Source organism: Carcharhinus amblyrhynchos, chromosome 4 (assembly GCF_965287045.1).
Source record: "Carcharhinus amblyrhynchos chromosome 4, sCarAmb.v2.hapA, whole genome shotgun sequence".
Lineage (NCBI taxonomy): Eukaryota > Metazoa > Chordata > Chondrichthyes > Carcharhiniformes > Carcharhinidae > Carcharhinus > Carcharhinus amblyrhynchos.
In genome coordinates, this window is record NC_137327.1 from 123685237 (window position 1) to 123702690 (window position 17454).

General features: G+C 44.4%; 1 protein-coding gene across 2 annotated transcripts in view; it reads left to right on the forward strand.

Annotated features, from left to right (window-relative positions):
- aff2 (AF4/FMR2 family, member 2) overlaps positions 1-17454 on the forward strand; it is a 473840-nt gene that overhangs the window by 95179 nt on the left and 361207 nt on the right. Inside the window, exons 2-3 of one of the 2 annotated variants that reach the window (XM_080187812.1) lie at positions 13106-13226; positions 16119-17069. In XM_080187812.1, coding sequence (XP_080043938.1) covers positions 13106-13226; positions 16119-17069 — 1072 coding nt within the window. The remainder of the gene's footprint in view (positions 1-13105; positions 13227-16118; positions 17070-17454) is intronic. The other variant, XM_080187813.1, reaches the window with a different exon arrangement.

Consider the following 17454-nt stretch of genomic DNA (forward strand, 5'->3'; position numbering starts at 1 on the left):
GGCTAAATTGGAAACTCTTTCAAGGAGCTGGCACAGATGCAATAGGCCAAATGGCCTCCTCCTGAGCTTCATGGTTCTATCACTTTCATGCGTGCAATCTGTTATTTTATCCCATTTTTGAAATGATCTGCCAGCACCAAGAGATTGACAATCCCGAGGGAAGGAAGTGCAGAATCCTTTGCAAAGCTTACACAATGGTTAATCAACAGCCAAGCAAAGTATGAAGCACCTTCCTGGCACTCGATGAACAGCAAGCCCCTGCCATTTGTGCGCGCCCCTCTCTTTTGCAATTTGTTTACCCGCTGGAAAATGTTTGCATGCCCAATCGTCCATCGCGGCCCCAAATTGTCGCCCATTTCCAAGTTAAGAATTCAACCTCTTCACTGCTGCCTCACAGCACCAGGGACCCAGGTTCAATTCCCTGTGTGGAGTTTGCACATTCTTCCTGTGTGTGCGTGGGTTTCCTCCGAGTGCTCTGGTTTCCTCCCACAGTCCAAATATATGCGGGTTAGGTGGATTGGTCATGCTGAATTGCCCCTTAGTGTCAGAGGGACTAGCTAGAGTAACTATTATAGTCAGTGCAGACTTGATGGACCAAATGACCTCCTCCAGCACTATCGAATTCTATGGTCCCAAAATGAGTAAGAGCCAGAATTTTGAGGCAATGAAGAACAATGTTTGTGTGTTGTATTTCTGCTATAGGATATGCATTGTGGTTTGCTGTGATTCACAGGGTATAGCACTGTGTGATATTTAATAATCTGTATCATAACTCTTTGAGGTAGCTACAGTCAAACTTGATTCTCATGAGCACATCCTCCAATTAAAGGAATTTGTGTTGTTATTTCCTACCCAAAAAATTATTATTATGTGGGAAGATGATATCCTAGTGGTGTTATCACTAGACTGTCAATCCAACAACTCAGCTAATGTTCTGGAGACCTGGGTTCGAATCCTGCCATGGCAGGTGGTAGAATTTGAATTCAATATAAAAAATATCTGGAATTAAGAATCTACTGATGACCATGAAGCCATTGTCGGAAAAACTCATTTGGTTCACTCATGTCATTCGGGGAAGGAAATCTGCTGTTCTTACTTGGTCTGGCCTACATGTGACTCCAGAGCCACAACAATGTGAATGACTCTCAAGTGCCCTTCAAGGACAACTAGGGATGAGTAATAAATGCTGGTCAGCCAGTGATGACCATGTCCCATCAATGAATAAAGGAAAAGTATTATTTGACATTTACCAGCAAAATAATTGAGATTATTCGAAAAGGAGGAGCTGCCTGACTGAAGGGATGTTACTCACTTTAGTTGTCTGATAACACATAGAATTTGGAAAGATTGTTAGAGGTGTTATGACTGACAGCTGTGACACATGCTTCAGCGATGCAATGTTAGCAAAAAAAATCTTGTTGCCTGGTACTGTAACTCCCAATCATCATTTTGCAGTACCGGTATATGATAATATATTGATGATTAATATGTAATTAATATAATTAGAGGTGGAAAGGTTAGTTGTTAGCACTGCTGCCTCACTTTGCCAGGGACCCGGGTTTGATTTCCGGCTCGGGTCACTGTCTGTGTGGAGTTTGCACTTTCTCCCAGTGTCTGCGTGAGTTTCCTCCCACAGTTCAAAGGTGTACAGGTTAGATAGACTGGCCATACTAAATTAGTGTCAAAGGCATTAGAAGAGTGGGTGTATGGAGTTACAGGGAAAGGACCTGGATGTTGGTGTAAGCTCGATGGGCTGAATGGCTTCCTTCTGCACTGATTTGATTTGGCTTGATTTATTCTTGTTACATGTATTAACATACAGTGAAAAGTATTGTTCCTTGCATGCCTCACAGACAAAGCATACAGTTTATAGAGAAGGAAACAAGAGAGTGCAGAATGTAGCTTTACAGTCTTAGCTAGGATGCAGAGAGAGGTTAACTTAGTGCAACGTAAGTCCATTCAAAATCTGACAGCAGCAGGGGAGAAGCTGTTTTTGAGACGGTTGTTATGTGACTTCAGACTTTTGTATCTTTTTCTCAACGGAAGAAGGTGGAAGAGAGGATGTCCGAGGTGCGTGGGGTGCTTAATTATGCTGGCTGTGTTGGCGAGGCAGCAGATCTTATGTAGGGATTTTATGGATTCTATGATAATATATATTGTTGCTGTTTCATTTTGCTTGCTCCCTGAGATGTCACCATGAGGTAGCAGAATATGAATGCCTCGTATGTTTATCTGGAATTCACCCAGTCCATTTTAATAGAGCCAGAGCCACTAAAGTAAGTTAATGTCCAAATAGGGAAGAGAGGAATTTCAGCAAGGGCATTGAGCCAATGCCCCAATGTAAAAGTTCAAAGCTTTCAGTGTTATCACTGATTGTTTTAGAAAGCAATTCAATTAGCACCAAGTGTCTTATCGATGACAGAGGTTCTCACACAATTCTCAGACATTATGAACTACTCAGTAATAAACGCCTTATATAATCTCCTTCCAAAGAGAGAACCCCTCTCTGGAACAAGTCCCATATTACAGCACACCATAGCGGTTGACAGAGATGCAGAGGGTTTATTGTATTTGTTCCTCAGTAGATAATGGGATTTTGTGAATGAAAATAATCAATTATAAGCTTTCCAAATTAGTAAGTGACATGTTTCTCCTTATCAGACAGTGCGCTTGGCTAAATATCATTTGGCATTTCGGCCCCTCTAAGTTAATTATTTTGCCTTGACAATGTTTTGGTCCATAAATAGTATAATTTGAAAGCCAAGCTAAAATACGCTGGAGCCGAGCCATGTGGCATGCTATAGGCCACCACGAGTCAATACACTAATGGGAATTCAATGAGTGGTTTTAGGCATCATTTGAAAATGTAGAATTGATAACTCATGGCTGGTCAGAATTCAGCCCTGAGATGTTGAAACTATGCACAATGTTGATAATGGAAGCGGTCACATTGTCCTGACATAATGAAATCTTGATTTAAAACCATACCCTGCATACTTGTGCCCCAAATCAGCGAGTATGAGTCAAGGCTTTAAAACTTTATTACGCAAACTAATGTGATGTGGTTGGGTTCTGGCTATCATTAGCAAAGATTAGCTGATGTACTGCAGACTGTATGCTTTCCCATTAGGTGCCATTGGCGCAGTGACAAATTATGGCCATTACTGTATCTCGGCCTTCCTGAAATAATTCTGGCCTGCTCCTGTGGGATTGGCTGTGGGCAGTCTGGAGTCAGGTGATGGTTGTGATGTTTGGACCCTATCCATAAGGGTACCACTGTCGAAATATCCAAGCAATCATATCGTCTTGTGAGGTTACTCAGAGGACAATTACAATTCTTTGTAGTTGGAAGGGTCTGGTTTAAAGGACTATTTTACTCAGTCACAGGGGCAAATTTTCCTGTCCCACCCCCTATAATTCCCATGGCAAAGTCTCATTGACCCCAGGTGGGATTTTCCGATTTCAGAGAAAGTACAGCCAGAGAATCCCACCCACAGTATCTGTTTGTAGTGTAGTTGGCTGGAGTTTGGTTTCTGGAATGTAACGTTTGCATTAATACACAAGTGGTTTTTTTAATTTGCAATAAATGGTAATTTGTCATAAATGGTAATAAAAACTAGCCCCTCTGGTATGGCTAATTTTTTATTACCATTACTAATTGCCTTTGCAAAGTGTTTTGAGCCATCTTCATGAACCACTGCAGTCCATGTGGTGTAGGTACACCCACAGTGCTGTTAGGAAGAGAGTTTGAAAATTTTGATTCAGCGACAGTGAAAGAATGGCGATATATTTCCAAATCAGGATGATATATGGAAGGGAAACTGTAGATAGTGGCTGTTGCTCGCTACTGCGATTCTTTTTCTTCTAGGTGGTAAAAGTTCTGGGTTTGGAAGGTGGATTGAAGGAACCTGAGTGAGTTGATGCAGTGTATTTTGTAAAAGGTACGCACTACTGTCAGTGGTACTAGGGCGGCATGGTGGCACAGTGGTCAGCACTGCTGCTTCACAGCTCCAGGGACCCGGGTTTGATTCTTGGCTTGGGTCACTGTCTGTGTGGAGTTTGCACGTTCTCCTCGTGTCTGCATGGGTTTCCTCCAGGTGCTCCGGTTTCCTCCCACAGTCCAAAGATGTGCGGATTAGGTTGATTGGCCATGCTAAAATTGCCCCTTAATGTCCTGAGGTCAGTAGGTTAGAGGGATTAATGGGTAAATATGTAGGGCTACAGGGGTAGGGCCTGATGGGATTGTGGTCAGTGCAGACTTGATGAGCCAACTGCCCTCTTTCTGCACTGCAGGAGATCTATGATTACTGCAAGTGCTCATAGAAGAAGTGAAGTTTTAAGGTGCTGTGTGGGATATTGATCAACTGGGTATTGAACTTCTTGACTTTTTTTGCTGCTTCACTCATCTAGGCAAGTGAGGAACATCCAGCACTGTCCTGACTTGTGCCTTACAGATGGTGGACAGAGTTTGGGAAATCAGGAGGTGAGATACTCACCGCAGAACTTCTAGCTTCTGGTCTGCTCTTGTAGCAACTGTATTAATATGGCAAGTTCAGTTCAGTTTCTGGTCAATGGGAACCCCCAGGATGTTGATAGTGGGAGATTCATTGATTGTAATGCCATCAAATGTCATGGGGAGATGGTCAAATTCTCTCTGAGTAGAGGTGGTCATTGCCTTGGCATTTGCGTAGTGGAAATGTTACTTCATTTATCAGCTGAAGCCTGATGTTATCCAGATCTTGCTACGTATGGACATGGACTGCTTAGCATCTGAGGAGTTGTAAATGGTGCTGAGTATTGTGCAGTCATCAGTGGATGTTCATAATGCTAACTTTATGGTGGAAGGATAGTCATTGATGAAGCAGCAGAAGATGGTTGCACCTGACACTATCTTAAAGAGCTTCTACAGTGATGAACTGGAGCTGAGATGATTGGATGATAATATAAATATATTAAAAATGTGAAAATGTGGGAAGTGTATGCACTAAGCACATTCTTCATGAATTTATATATCAAATGAAGTTTATATTTAAAAGCCTATGTATTATATATATTGGCCAGAAGTCTCTGACTGACCTGCGGCTGGGATTCCCTGATTCCACTGCAATGAATGGAGCTTTGGCTGAATTCTCCATTCTCTCTGGCAGTGATGGAGGGGTGAATCCTGACCATTATATAATAAATATATCGCACATATATACTTTATATCTACTTTTCAATGTATGAGTGTATTTAATATATTTATTAAGTATATAAATACATGAAAAACAACGCACCTTCCAAACCCATGATCTCCAGCACCTAGAAGGACAAAGGCAGCAGATAAATGAAAAAACAACTCCCTGCAAGTTCCCCTCCATCCTGACTTGGAAAAAAAAATCACCATCCCTTCACTATCACTGGGTCAAAATCCTGGAATCTTCTCCCTAACAACACCGTGAGTGTACCTACACCTCATGCACCTCAGAGGTTCAAGAATGCGGCTCTCCATCACGAGTGGGGAGTCGATGGCCTAGTGGTATTGTTGCTAGACTATTATTCCAGAAACTCAGCTAATTTTCTGGGAACCCGGGTTAAAATCCCACCATGACAGATGGTGGAATTTGAATTCAATAAAAATTATCTGGAATTAAGAATCTACCGATGACCATGAAACCATTGCTGGAAAATCCCATCTTTGTCACTGAAATCCTTTAGGGAAGGAAATCTTCCTTGCTTATCCAGCTTGGCCTACATGTGACTCCAGAGCCACAGCAATGTGGTTCACTCTCAACCACCCTCCAAGGGCAACCAGGGATGGGCAATAAATGCAGGCCAGCCAATGATACCCCCGTTACACGAATGAATAAAAAAAAGCTTTTCCAAGGGCCATTGGGAATAGACAATAAATGTTGGCCTTGCCAACGAGGTTTAACATTCCATGAATCAATATTTAGATATGATATTTCCTTGTGATTACAAGGAAGTCTGTGTTTTCTCACCCTCAGTCATGTGGAATTGAGTTAGTCACTTAATAAATATGTTTGAATGTCTCCATGGAGGTAAAGTTTGGATTTGGTTCAGGGTAGAGTAGCTTGACTTATGAACACCCCCTCCAGGTAATACTACCAGTCTTGCTGAGAATTGGCACCAACACTTAGCTTCATTCCCCTCACACGTTACAGGATATGACTGCCGCCAATATTCTAACACAAAATAATTTGTATTTTAATGGGGGGTAAGGAAGCAAAGGAGTATTATATGAATCTGTTAAACGTTCGACTTGTTAATAACGCTTTCCCGACAGTAATATTTAATCAGGTCCACTCAATTTAATCTCCCTCATAAAAGATGTTGCAAGCACTTAATAAATTTCTGATGATAGGTCGTGGATCTGAAACACTGGGGGCGATTTTGAACCCCCATTTTCTGGGCAGAATTTTACCGACATGTCCATCCGAGATTCTTACAATCTCACCCAAGGTCAACAAAGAATGCCGTTCTCCGAGTCTTGCCCATCCCTGGAAAGGTCGGCTAGTTTCCAATTTCTGATCTTTATGGCCCTTCACTGGTGGACTGCCATGAAACATGCTATGGGGCCACAGAATGCTCATTTTAATACATTAGCATGCCAATAGGGAGCACTGCCTCTGAGACTGCCCCCATACTGAAGATTCAGCGAACTCACACTCAGGCAGTGGTGTGAGGACAAAGACTATAAGCTGCCCAGCAATCCAAAACCAATTGTCAGGGTGTTTGTGTGTAATGGCCAGATCTCAATGGATCATGGCTCAGCTCTGTACCTCTTGTAACCTGGGAGAAACAGGGTGCCGTCTGGGAATGCACTGGACAAGCTAACTGCTGGCATCACATGATTCAGCTGTGCCTGGTCTGCCACAAGAGGAAGTTACTTGAAAGGCCACCCTTCACTAGTAGTCATGCCAACAAGTGCCTTGCAGCCAGGCTGCGATGCCACTTAGTGGAGGCCAATTGTTAACCCTTTACAAGCCAATGCCTCAGCCAGAAAGGCTGCAACATCACGCTGATGTGCCCCCTATACACGGCGTGACGGTGATGTCCATCATCACACATCCCAATCGAAGTCATGACATGGTGCAGCAGCGAGGTCCCCCATCAGGGTACCAACACTGGCCACTTGCAGCTGCCCAACTGCCCACGAGCATGGGGGTGGGCTTGAGGGGAATTTGGGGGCTGGGGGGATGCGGGTGCTTGTTGTCATTGAGACCCTGGTGGGACCACGTGTTGCATCCAGCTGGAGTTGACAGACTGATGCAGAGCTGTGGCTATAGTATCCAGGTGGAGGGTGTGGGAGATGGCATTGGGGCACCTCCTGAGTGGCTGCCATTGGGTGGTCGGCCCAATAGGTGGTTCACTTACCATGGCTGAGCAAAAAATATCATTCATCACCTCCCAACACTGCTGCCACTGTTTCAAAGTGGAACAGGGACGATTCTTCCCAATATCTTGGCCAACATTCATCCTTTAACCAACAGCACTAAAAGATGGGGCTGGAATTTTACCGTCCCGCCCACCACGGGAATCAGAGTGGGCGAAGGGCGGACCGTGGAAAGGGCCGTTGACCTCGGGGCAGAATTTTACAATTTTGGGATGAGCGAGGCCACAAAATCCTGCCCAGATTATCAAATGATGCAAGTTGTTGCTGTTTGCCATGTGCTAGTTGGTCAGACAGTTCACTGCACTTCAGAAATAGTTCACTGAGTGTAAAACACTTTGGGTTTTTTTGAAATTTTGTAACTGCGGCTTTTTAAAAATGTCTGCCCCTTTCTTACATGATTCAGCTTGGTTTGGGAAACGGTTTTTGTGGAAAACACCAACAACAGCAGCATTTATGTAGCAGCTTCCATGCGGCAAAACATCCCGAACGTTCACTGAGCATTATCAAATGAATATTTGACACAGCGGAGACTGGGATTTGACACCAGTGATGATTAGGATTTAACGCTGAATTATTTTAATTCTACCATTGCGGTGCCAGCTGCCACTATACAGTCAATTAAAAAAAACAAACATACACTTATATACTCAGTTATTAGGAAAAGGTACAAATGTTGGTCTAAATCCAAACATATGTGGAATATACACTTCAAAGAGTTCAAACTGTGTAATCTAAGAATACAGCAACACTTATCAATGAAGTGACAAAGTAATGATGCACTCCTGAAAGTATTTTAAATGCTTGATTTTGTAACATGCCCAACCTAATCCTCGGGTGTATTACTCACTAATTATTGCTCTACGCATTCATTATCGCTGAAATATGATTTCACTTGTTTCGAAAATGCCTCTGATGGACAGGCTACTTATTTGGAAAGATTGGGTTACTGTTGGCAGATCCATGATCCATATACTCATTCCTTCTGCCTGTCATTTTTAACATTAACCCATTCAGGATAAGCAAGTTGATCTTGTTTTACAGACGTACACTGCAGGAACCTGTTAACGTTCCTTTTTAGCTCATTAGCAACAGTATATGCTAGGCTATTGTTGTTATTGCCTGCCTAATATTATGCATTTAACGTCCTTGCACTTTATTTTGCCAATCTTGTGAAAATAGTGGGAATCGTCTGGGTTGGGTCATCTCGTGCTTCTGCACTGTTGCTTAGACTTCTTTCTGTGCCCTTATGCTCACAACTCGTTGGCATTGTAAATTGGTGGATATATAAGCTGATACCAACACAGTGAGGGGGATCAGAGCTCTGAGATCTTAGTGAACAATGGGGCCAACAGATCACCTCCTTTAGAAATAAGAGTAAGAAGTGTCATAGCACCAGGTTAAAGTGCAACAGGTTCACTTGGAATCATGAGCTTTCGGAGCGTTGCTCCTTCATCAGAGTCACCCAATGAAGGAGCAGTGCTGTGAAAGCTCGTGATTCCAAAGAAATCTGTTGGACTTTAGCCCGGTGTTGTGGGACTCTTTACTGTGCCCACTCCAATCCAATGCCGGCATCTCCACATTTTAGGTATAAGAGTTAAGGGACATCAGAGGAGGAAGTAGGGTCATATAGACAGAAAAATGAAGAGGAGAAAAAAATAGTAAGGAAAAGTGAGGAAAATATTTAAAATGTTAGACTTAATTTACTTTTAAATCTCCAACAACTATTTACTACATGCAGAAATGAGATTGAACAGTTTCATTTGCTCTGTTTCTAGGCTAGGAAGGTTGATTGGTAGTAAGAACATAAGAACATAAGAAATAGGAGCAGGAGTAGGCCATCTGGCCCTTCGAGCCTGCCCCGCCATTCAATAAGATCATGGCTGATCTGTCGTGGCTCAGTTCCACTTTCCCGCCCTCTCCCCATAACCCTTAATCCCCTCTCTTATCAAAAACCCATCAACCCGCTTCTTAAAAATATTTAGCGAGGCAGCCTCCACCACTTCAACGGGCAGAGAATTCCAGAGATTCACCACCCTTTGAGTGAAGAAGTTCCTCCTCAACTCCGTTCTGAACCGCCCCCCCTTTATCTTGAGGCTGTGCCCCCTAGTCCTACTGTCTTTTTTGAGCGGGAAGAGTCTTTCCACCTCTATCCTATCCATCCCATTCATCATCTTATACGTCTCAATGAGATCTCCCCTCATTCTTCTAAACTCTAACGAGTACAAGCCTAGTTTATTCAGCCTCTCCTCATAGCTCAACCCCCTCAACTCCGGTATCAGCCTAGTAAACCTCCTCTGCACTCCCTCCAAGGCCAAAATATCCTTGCGCAGGTGCGGCGCCCAAAACTGCACACAGTACTCCAGCTGCGGCCTCACCAATGCCCTATACAGCTGCAGCAAGACCTCCCTACTTTTATATTCAATCCCCCTCGCTATGAAGGCCAGCATCCCATTCGCCTTCCTGACCACCTGCTGCACCTGCAGGCTGGGTTTTTGCGACTCATGCACAAGGACCCCGAGGTCCCTCTGCACCGTCGCCTGCTGCAGTTTTTCGCCACGTAAGTAATAGTCCTTCCTACCATTCTTCCTACCAAAGTGGACCACCTCACACTTGCCAACATTAAATTCCATTTGCCATTTCCTGGCCCATTCGCCCAGCCTATCTAGATCCTTCTGCAGACTCTCCACACCCTCCGCACAATTTGCCTTTCCCCCAATCTTGGTGTCATCAGCAAATTTCGACACCCTACACTCGGTTCCCTCCTCCAGATCATCTATATAAATGGTAAATAGCTGAGGCCCCAGCACCGACCCCTGGGGCACCCCACTAGTCACCATCCGCCAATCCGAATAGCACCCATTGACCCCCACTCTCTGCCTCCTATTTGACAACCAATCCTCTATCCACGCTAACACCCTACCCCCAACTCCATGTCCTCTGACCTTCTGCAGTAACCTCTTGTGAGGTACCTTATCAAACGCCTTCTGAAAATCCAGAAAGACCACATCCACCGGCTCTCCTCTATCCACTGCCCTAGACACATCCTCATAGAACTCCAGTAAATTTGTCAGACACGACTTCCCTTTAATGAAACCGTGTTGCGTCTGCCCTATCAAGCAATTCCCTTCAAGATGCCTCGCAATTTCCTCCTTAATGACGGATTCTAACATTTTACCTACCACAGACGTTAAACTAACCGGCCTGTAATTCCCCGCCTTTTGCCTGGCACCCTTCTTAAACAACGGCGTAACATTAGCCGTTTTCCAATCCTCCGGCACTTCCCCGGAATCCAGCGACGTCTGGAAAATAACCACCAAGGCATCCACTATCACCTCCGCCATTTCTTTCAGAACCCTCGGATGCATTCCATCCGGTCCTGGGGACTTGTCCACAATCAGCCCCTCCAGTCTGTCGCGCACCACCTCTCTAGTAACAGTAATGTCATTAAGACCCTCCAGTCCTACCACCTTTCCATCGCTAACACCCGGCAAATTATTCACGTCCTCCTCCGTGAAGACAGAAACAAAAAAGTTATTCAAGACCTTAGCCATATCCCCATCCCCTACCACTAGGTCCCCTTTCTCATCCGCTAAGGGACCAACGTTCACCCTAGCCAGCCTCTTCCTTTTTATATATTTATAAAAACTCTTGCTATCCTTTTTTATATTAAGTGCTAGCCCAGCTTCATAGCTTCTTCTACCCTCCTTTATCAACTTTTTTGTCAATCTTTGTTGACATTTAAACCTTTCCCAATCCTCTTCTCGCCCACTGCTCTTAGCTACTCTAAATTCCTCCGCTTTTAATTTAACACTTTCCTTCACCTCCTTCGTTATCCACGGCTTATTACCTCTCTTCCTACTGTCCTTTTTAACCATCGGAATAAATTTCTGCTGAGCACCAAGAAAGATCTCCGCATTTACCAAAGTCACATTGTTAAAAGGGTTCACAGAATCACAGACTAATATAGTGCAGAAGAGGTCCTTCGGCCCATCAGTCCGCACTGAGGCATGAAAGGCCCTGACCTGCTCACCTCATCCCACTTGACAGCACTTGGCCCCACAGTCTTGAATGGCGTGCCAAGTATTCATTCAGGTAAAGGATGAGAGGCATCCCACCTCCACCACCCTCCCTGACAGTACATTCCAGACCATCACCACCCTCTAGGATAAAAAGGTTTTCCCTCAAATTCCCCCCCTAAACCTCCTACCCCTCATTTTTAACTTGTGTCCCCTTGTAACTGACCCTTCAACTAAGGGGAACAGCTGCTCCCTATCCATCCTGCCCATGCCCCTCATAATCTTGAACACCTCAATCAGGTTGCACCCTCTGTCTTCTCTGCTCCAGAGAAAACAACCCGAGTTTATCCAAACTCTCTTTTTAACTTAAATGTTCCGTCTCAGGCAACACGCTCGTGAATCTCCTCTGCGCCCCCTTCCAGTGCGATCACGTTCTTCCTATAATGTGGCGACCAGAACTGCACACAGTACTCTAGCTGTGGCCTCACCAACTCTATCATGATCTCTCTGCTTTTGTAATCTCTGCCCTGGGTTCTTATGCTGCCAATTGCCAGTCCTAACTTTCTGCAGGAAGCTTATTGAGCAATTAATGGACAAATCCAGCAATCTCCTTAAAAATAGGGAGGGTAAAGGCGAGATGGAGTTTGTAAGAAAAAAAAGCAGAGTGGTGTTTATTGAACATCATAACTAACGGCGGACCTCTTTATCCCCCGATCTTGTTGGTTGATTTAAGCATTAATAACATGAACAGACCACGATTTTTCCCAGAATCCGGCCCATTGTTGTGGTTTATGTTGAGAAGGACAAATAGATGCTTTGGAACAAGACAGAAGCAAGCTCCCTTTGATTATTGTAAGAAGCTGATTAAAGTTAACATGCTTATACAAGTGTAAACATTGCCACAGCTCACAGAAGAAAGGGTCCAAATGATCAACCACAAGTTTAATTAGCTGCTGTTTTAAATTAATAATTGACGTTTTAACCGCAGAAAGAGGGATTGCTGTAGTATTTAATCCTCAGAGTAATATGGTTCATTCCCCATTACACCCCATTGTGATCTATTTAGGTCTATTTATAATGCTGGAAAATTGGTTGGAGCTTCTTTGGTGATTTTTCAACTTCAGCTGACCTCAGCAGAGACTAAATTTGCCTTCTCACCTGTAAGGCAGTTTATTAATATGAGTGCCTGTGCTGTGCAAAAAGCCAGCAGAGGTTGGGCTTACTTCGTGCGACACATATCGTGTGCACAATCTACTATTTAAATTGTCATCTTGAGTTTGTTCGCTAATTAACTGCTACCAAACGCTCATAACAAATCAATGCAGGCTGAGCGCACACGGGTGTCCCTAAGCTGCAGGTCCCCAGAGGGTTGTCAATGCAAGTTGGAGCCTGCCTTCTCCTTTGTTTTTTTTTAAACAAATTTTCCTCCAAGCTTTCAATGGCCTCATCCACCAAGTCGCCACCCACTCCCCCCCCACACCCCGACCAACAAGCCCTCCATCCCCCTCTCCCCCCCACCCATCCTTTCTGTGGAATGAGTTGTTCAGCATATCAAGGGTTCCGAGGCTCTGGCACTTTACTCAAAGGGCATAAAATTTGATCTATTGCCTGTCGCACGAGCCCGTCAGCTCTGCACAGTTCTCAGCTTCAGCGCACGTGTCTTTAAATGCCCTCTCCCCAATGTCTGTTGCAGTCACTACGAACAGGATCGGAATGCGCTGCGGAGGAAGGAATGGGAGAGACGGAACCAGGAAGTCCATCAAGATGAGGATCTGTTTGCTTCGAGTTTTAATCTATTCAGTGAACCCTACAAGGTAGCCTGGTCCAAATGCGTTGAAATGTTATTTCAGTTTAACGTTGGCATTGCACCCGGGAGCGTTTGGCTGCACCCTTTGCACATTCAGAGCAGATCAAAAAATGATTGCGATAGGACGCTAACACTCTGAGTTGCTTCAAATCGTGCCACTAATTAATCAATTTGCAGTAACTGCTGTTCAATTCAGGCAAATGTGGGAGAAATTCACGCCGACAGTTCCCAGAATTAGCTCATTTGTGTGAGTAGATTGGCTTTGGTCGAAATTATTTTTTTTGTTGCAACCTTTTTCAATCAAAGTGAAACCCAAGAAAGGAAAAAGCTACGGCCTTCATGGTCCCAGCTTTGAAATAGATGAATGAGCAGGTACTCAGGGCAGGCATTAGGGATGTCCGCCCTCTTAAAGTGTAAACAATCTTCCTCGTTGGCAGACAGTGGGAATGTAAATGTATTTGAAGAAAGAACCAATTAATTAATGGCTTCACCTGTAGATGAGATGGGTAAGCTGCACAGTGGGCCTAAAATGGAAGTGGCATGCCTTCCACATTTGATACTAAAAGGGGAAAGTGGATAAATAGTGTGGTGTGGCTAAAATATTGATCCATATTTTTGCCATTGATTTGGGGAGCTTAGCCAACATTCGGGCAATAATCCTGAACCAGGTTTGTCTTTGGGGGAAGACTGAAGAGTTATGCAAGTGTAGTAGTTGTGGGGCGTGTGGGTGTGGGGTGGGGTGGCAGGGGGTTGGTTTCCAGCTGGGGGGGAAACCAATGGGGCGGACATCCAGAGTGCAGATCCACACATCCACAATGCCTTGTGGCTAGAGGCCAGATTCTGGAAAACTATTCAGGAATTAAGATTCGAAAAGAAACCAATCCGATGGCTCTGTTGTGTTGGAGGTTGCAGACAAAAGCCCCTTTGCACTGACTGAAATAACATTTTTGGTTCTGCGGGAAGTTAAGGTCTAAAATGCAATAAGAAATTTTTGAAAATGTAATCTTTTCTATTTTGTGATTCCTGTGTAATAGTCATTAACCTGTGTGTGTGTGTGTGTGTGTGTGTGTACTAGCACGTATTTAACTGCTGAAAGTGAAATGTTGATACATGGTCATCATCCATAAGCCCAAACCAATCTTTTGTGGTTCCAAGGCTACCTAGTCCTGTTCTGCCAACCTACAGTGCTGTATTCCTTGTAGGTAAATAAGCAAGGCCAACAAATTACTTTTACAATGTGGTTCTGCTCTTTACAACTCAAATCTTCTGAGTTTTTGCTTAAGAGAAGAAAAATGTCAAAAAATGGTACTGCATTGGTTGCAATAGGCAACTTGTATAATATGCCTCAGGGCTGATAAGTGGATACATTTACAAACTTATTTCAAATTGTTTAGTAAAAATTATGTACCCAAATGTTTAATGATTAACTCCCTCCTTCCAATCCTCAACAGAATAATTGCCAAACTTAAAGGGAGCAGAAAAAAAATCAAAGGCTGGTACTGTGTGTATATTCTGGTGCCTTTAGTATGCAACTTTCAAAAGCAATTGTTCTTTTGGTAACTGTTGAGAGGACTAAATTAATGACCTATCAAGATTGGCTTGACATCCTTTGGCATTATCAGTAGTGTGACAGAAATGATATCTGCTGCAGCCCTGGGACTGGCTGTTTCACACAGCTGGTCCCACCCATGTGATAATTTTTTATTTGGTTGCAGTTTTGTGGATGATGCCCACAAAGTTTTATAAACGGCCCATGCATCATCGAGCAGGATCTTTCCAACACAATGTTTGATTGTAATAGCTGAGTAGTCCCAGCCATTTCACAGGGTTTTAACAGTCAACTCATCAAATCCCTACAGTGTAGAACTAGGCCAATTGGCCCATCGAGTCTACACCAACGATTATGAGAGAGCATCTTTACCCAGGCCCACTTGCATCCTATCCCCATAACCTAACCCATTTACCTCACTAATCCCCCTAACCTCCACACCTTAGGACACCATGGGACAATTCAGCATGGCCAATCCACCTAACCTGCACATCTTCAGACACTAAGAGGCAAATTAGCATGGCCAATCCCATCTAACCTGCACATCTCTGGACACTAAGGGGCAATTTGGCTTGGCCAATCCACCTAACCTGCCCATTTTTGGACACTAAGAGGCAAATTAGTATGGCTAATCCACCTAACCTGCACATCTTTGGACACTAAGGAGCAAATTAGCGTGGCCAATCCACCTAACCTGCACATCTTTGGACACTAAGGAGCAATTTAGCGTCTCTAATCCAGCTAACCTGCACATATTTGGACACTAAGGGGCAAATTAGTATGGCCAAACCACCTAACCTGCGCATCTTTGGATACTAAGAGGCAAATTAGCATGGGCATTCCACCTAATCTGCACATCTTTGGACACTAAGGGGCAATTTAGCATGGCCAATCCACCTAACCTGCACATCTTTAGAGAAAACCAAAGCACCTGGAGGAAACTCATGCAGACACAGGAGAAAACGTGCAAACTTTACACCCAAAATTACAATTGGACCCAGGTCCCTGGCACCGTGAGGCAGATGTGCTAACCACCGAGCCACTTCCTTGTGCCACTGCTGCACCACATGGGACTGCAGTCACATGTGTGGTACAATGGCTAAGGGTGGCACCTTTCCCACTGGCCTATTGGAGCATTGGTGAACCAGCTAGGTTTCTGTGCAACCACGGTAGCCTCACAAATGATGGTATTTATTAGTTTTGGGTACTGTAACATTCCACAGTATGCAAATCACGAGCAAACTTACCTAATGTCATGTGGCAAACAAATCATCCTCGGTCAGTGGAGCGGAATGATTATAGTGCAGTGTAAGGATTCTTCGTTGTGCTTTTAAAATAATTACTGTTTAGTTTTGTATGCCATCTACTTTCTTTCAGACAAGCAAGGGCGATGCTCTTTCCAATCGTGTGCAGAGTACGTTAGGTAACTATGATGAAATGAAGGATCTGTTAACGAACCGCTCGAACCAGAGTCACCTTGTGGGGATCCCCAAATCTTTGCTGCCACAGACCCCAGTCGAGGAAATGGAGCAGAGCTTCTTCGCCGAGCCGAGAACCAAAATGGTGCCGTCCCACCAAAGTAGCAGTCATTCGTCGACATGCATGCCTCCGCCTTCCTCCTCTCTGTCGCTGAGTTCGACTTTGTTGCACCAGGGCAACAAGAAATCCCGGATGGACTGGTCTCGCGGTGGTCACGGCTCCGGGAGTGGGCACGGTGTGCAGTCTAACAGCCAGTCCGGCAGTCAGCAGAGCAGAGGGAAGCATCCCGTCGTGCATGAACAGATGCAGGACAGGTACAGTGACCTTTACTGCAACCAGGCAGAGATGCACAAGGGTGATCACCAGGCTGCTGCGGACGAGTGCATTAAGTCGCCGTCACCCAGCCCCAATGCCACTTCGCGTTCCAAAAGACACAGTCACTCCAAATCCAGCAGCGGAGACCATTCCTACAAGGACAGCTGTCACACAAAGTCCCCCGTCGACACCGACGCTGTTTCCCATGCTTCTGAATCCCCAGCCCCTTCTACGTCACTGATACCCTGTAGCAGTACACTTTCTGCTCAGAACTTCCCCGCAGGACTCTATTCCAAGTCAAACATGATACAGCAGAAGCCCACTGCTTATGTAAGGCCGATGGATGGACAGGACCAAGCTCCTATTGAGTCACCTGAGCTGAAACCACTCATGGAAATTGAGGATGCTTTTAGCAGCCAGTTGTTTGGGAGCCTCCTGGACGGAAAGCCCAGCACTGCAAGTGCCAAGTGCAAATTACCGAAACTGACCATCCCACAACCTGGCGAGGTAAGTGGACCCCTCACAATTTTCAAATTTCAGGAAAGAAACACTGTTAAAAGTGAAACATTGGTCCCATGTTATTGTCTGTTTTAAAGTGGCAAATTATACTTTAATGAAACTAATGTTATATTCTTATGTCGGTGCTTGGAAGCCTATTTGATAGACTGTGTCAGCAGTGGTTACAGGAAAGAAGTACAATGTTGGCAAATGTGCAGTTGTGCTTGATTGGCCCAACTTGAATCACTTGACATTTACCTGAAAGCACAGAGACTAATAATAATTCTGATTAGAAATGTTGGTCGTTGTTTGTACTAAATACGATGGAACTTAGAAGCTCGTGCTGTTGTCTACAGAACAAAGGAACTCCAGGATCAGGAGGAGGCCATTCAGC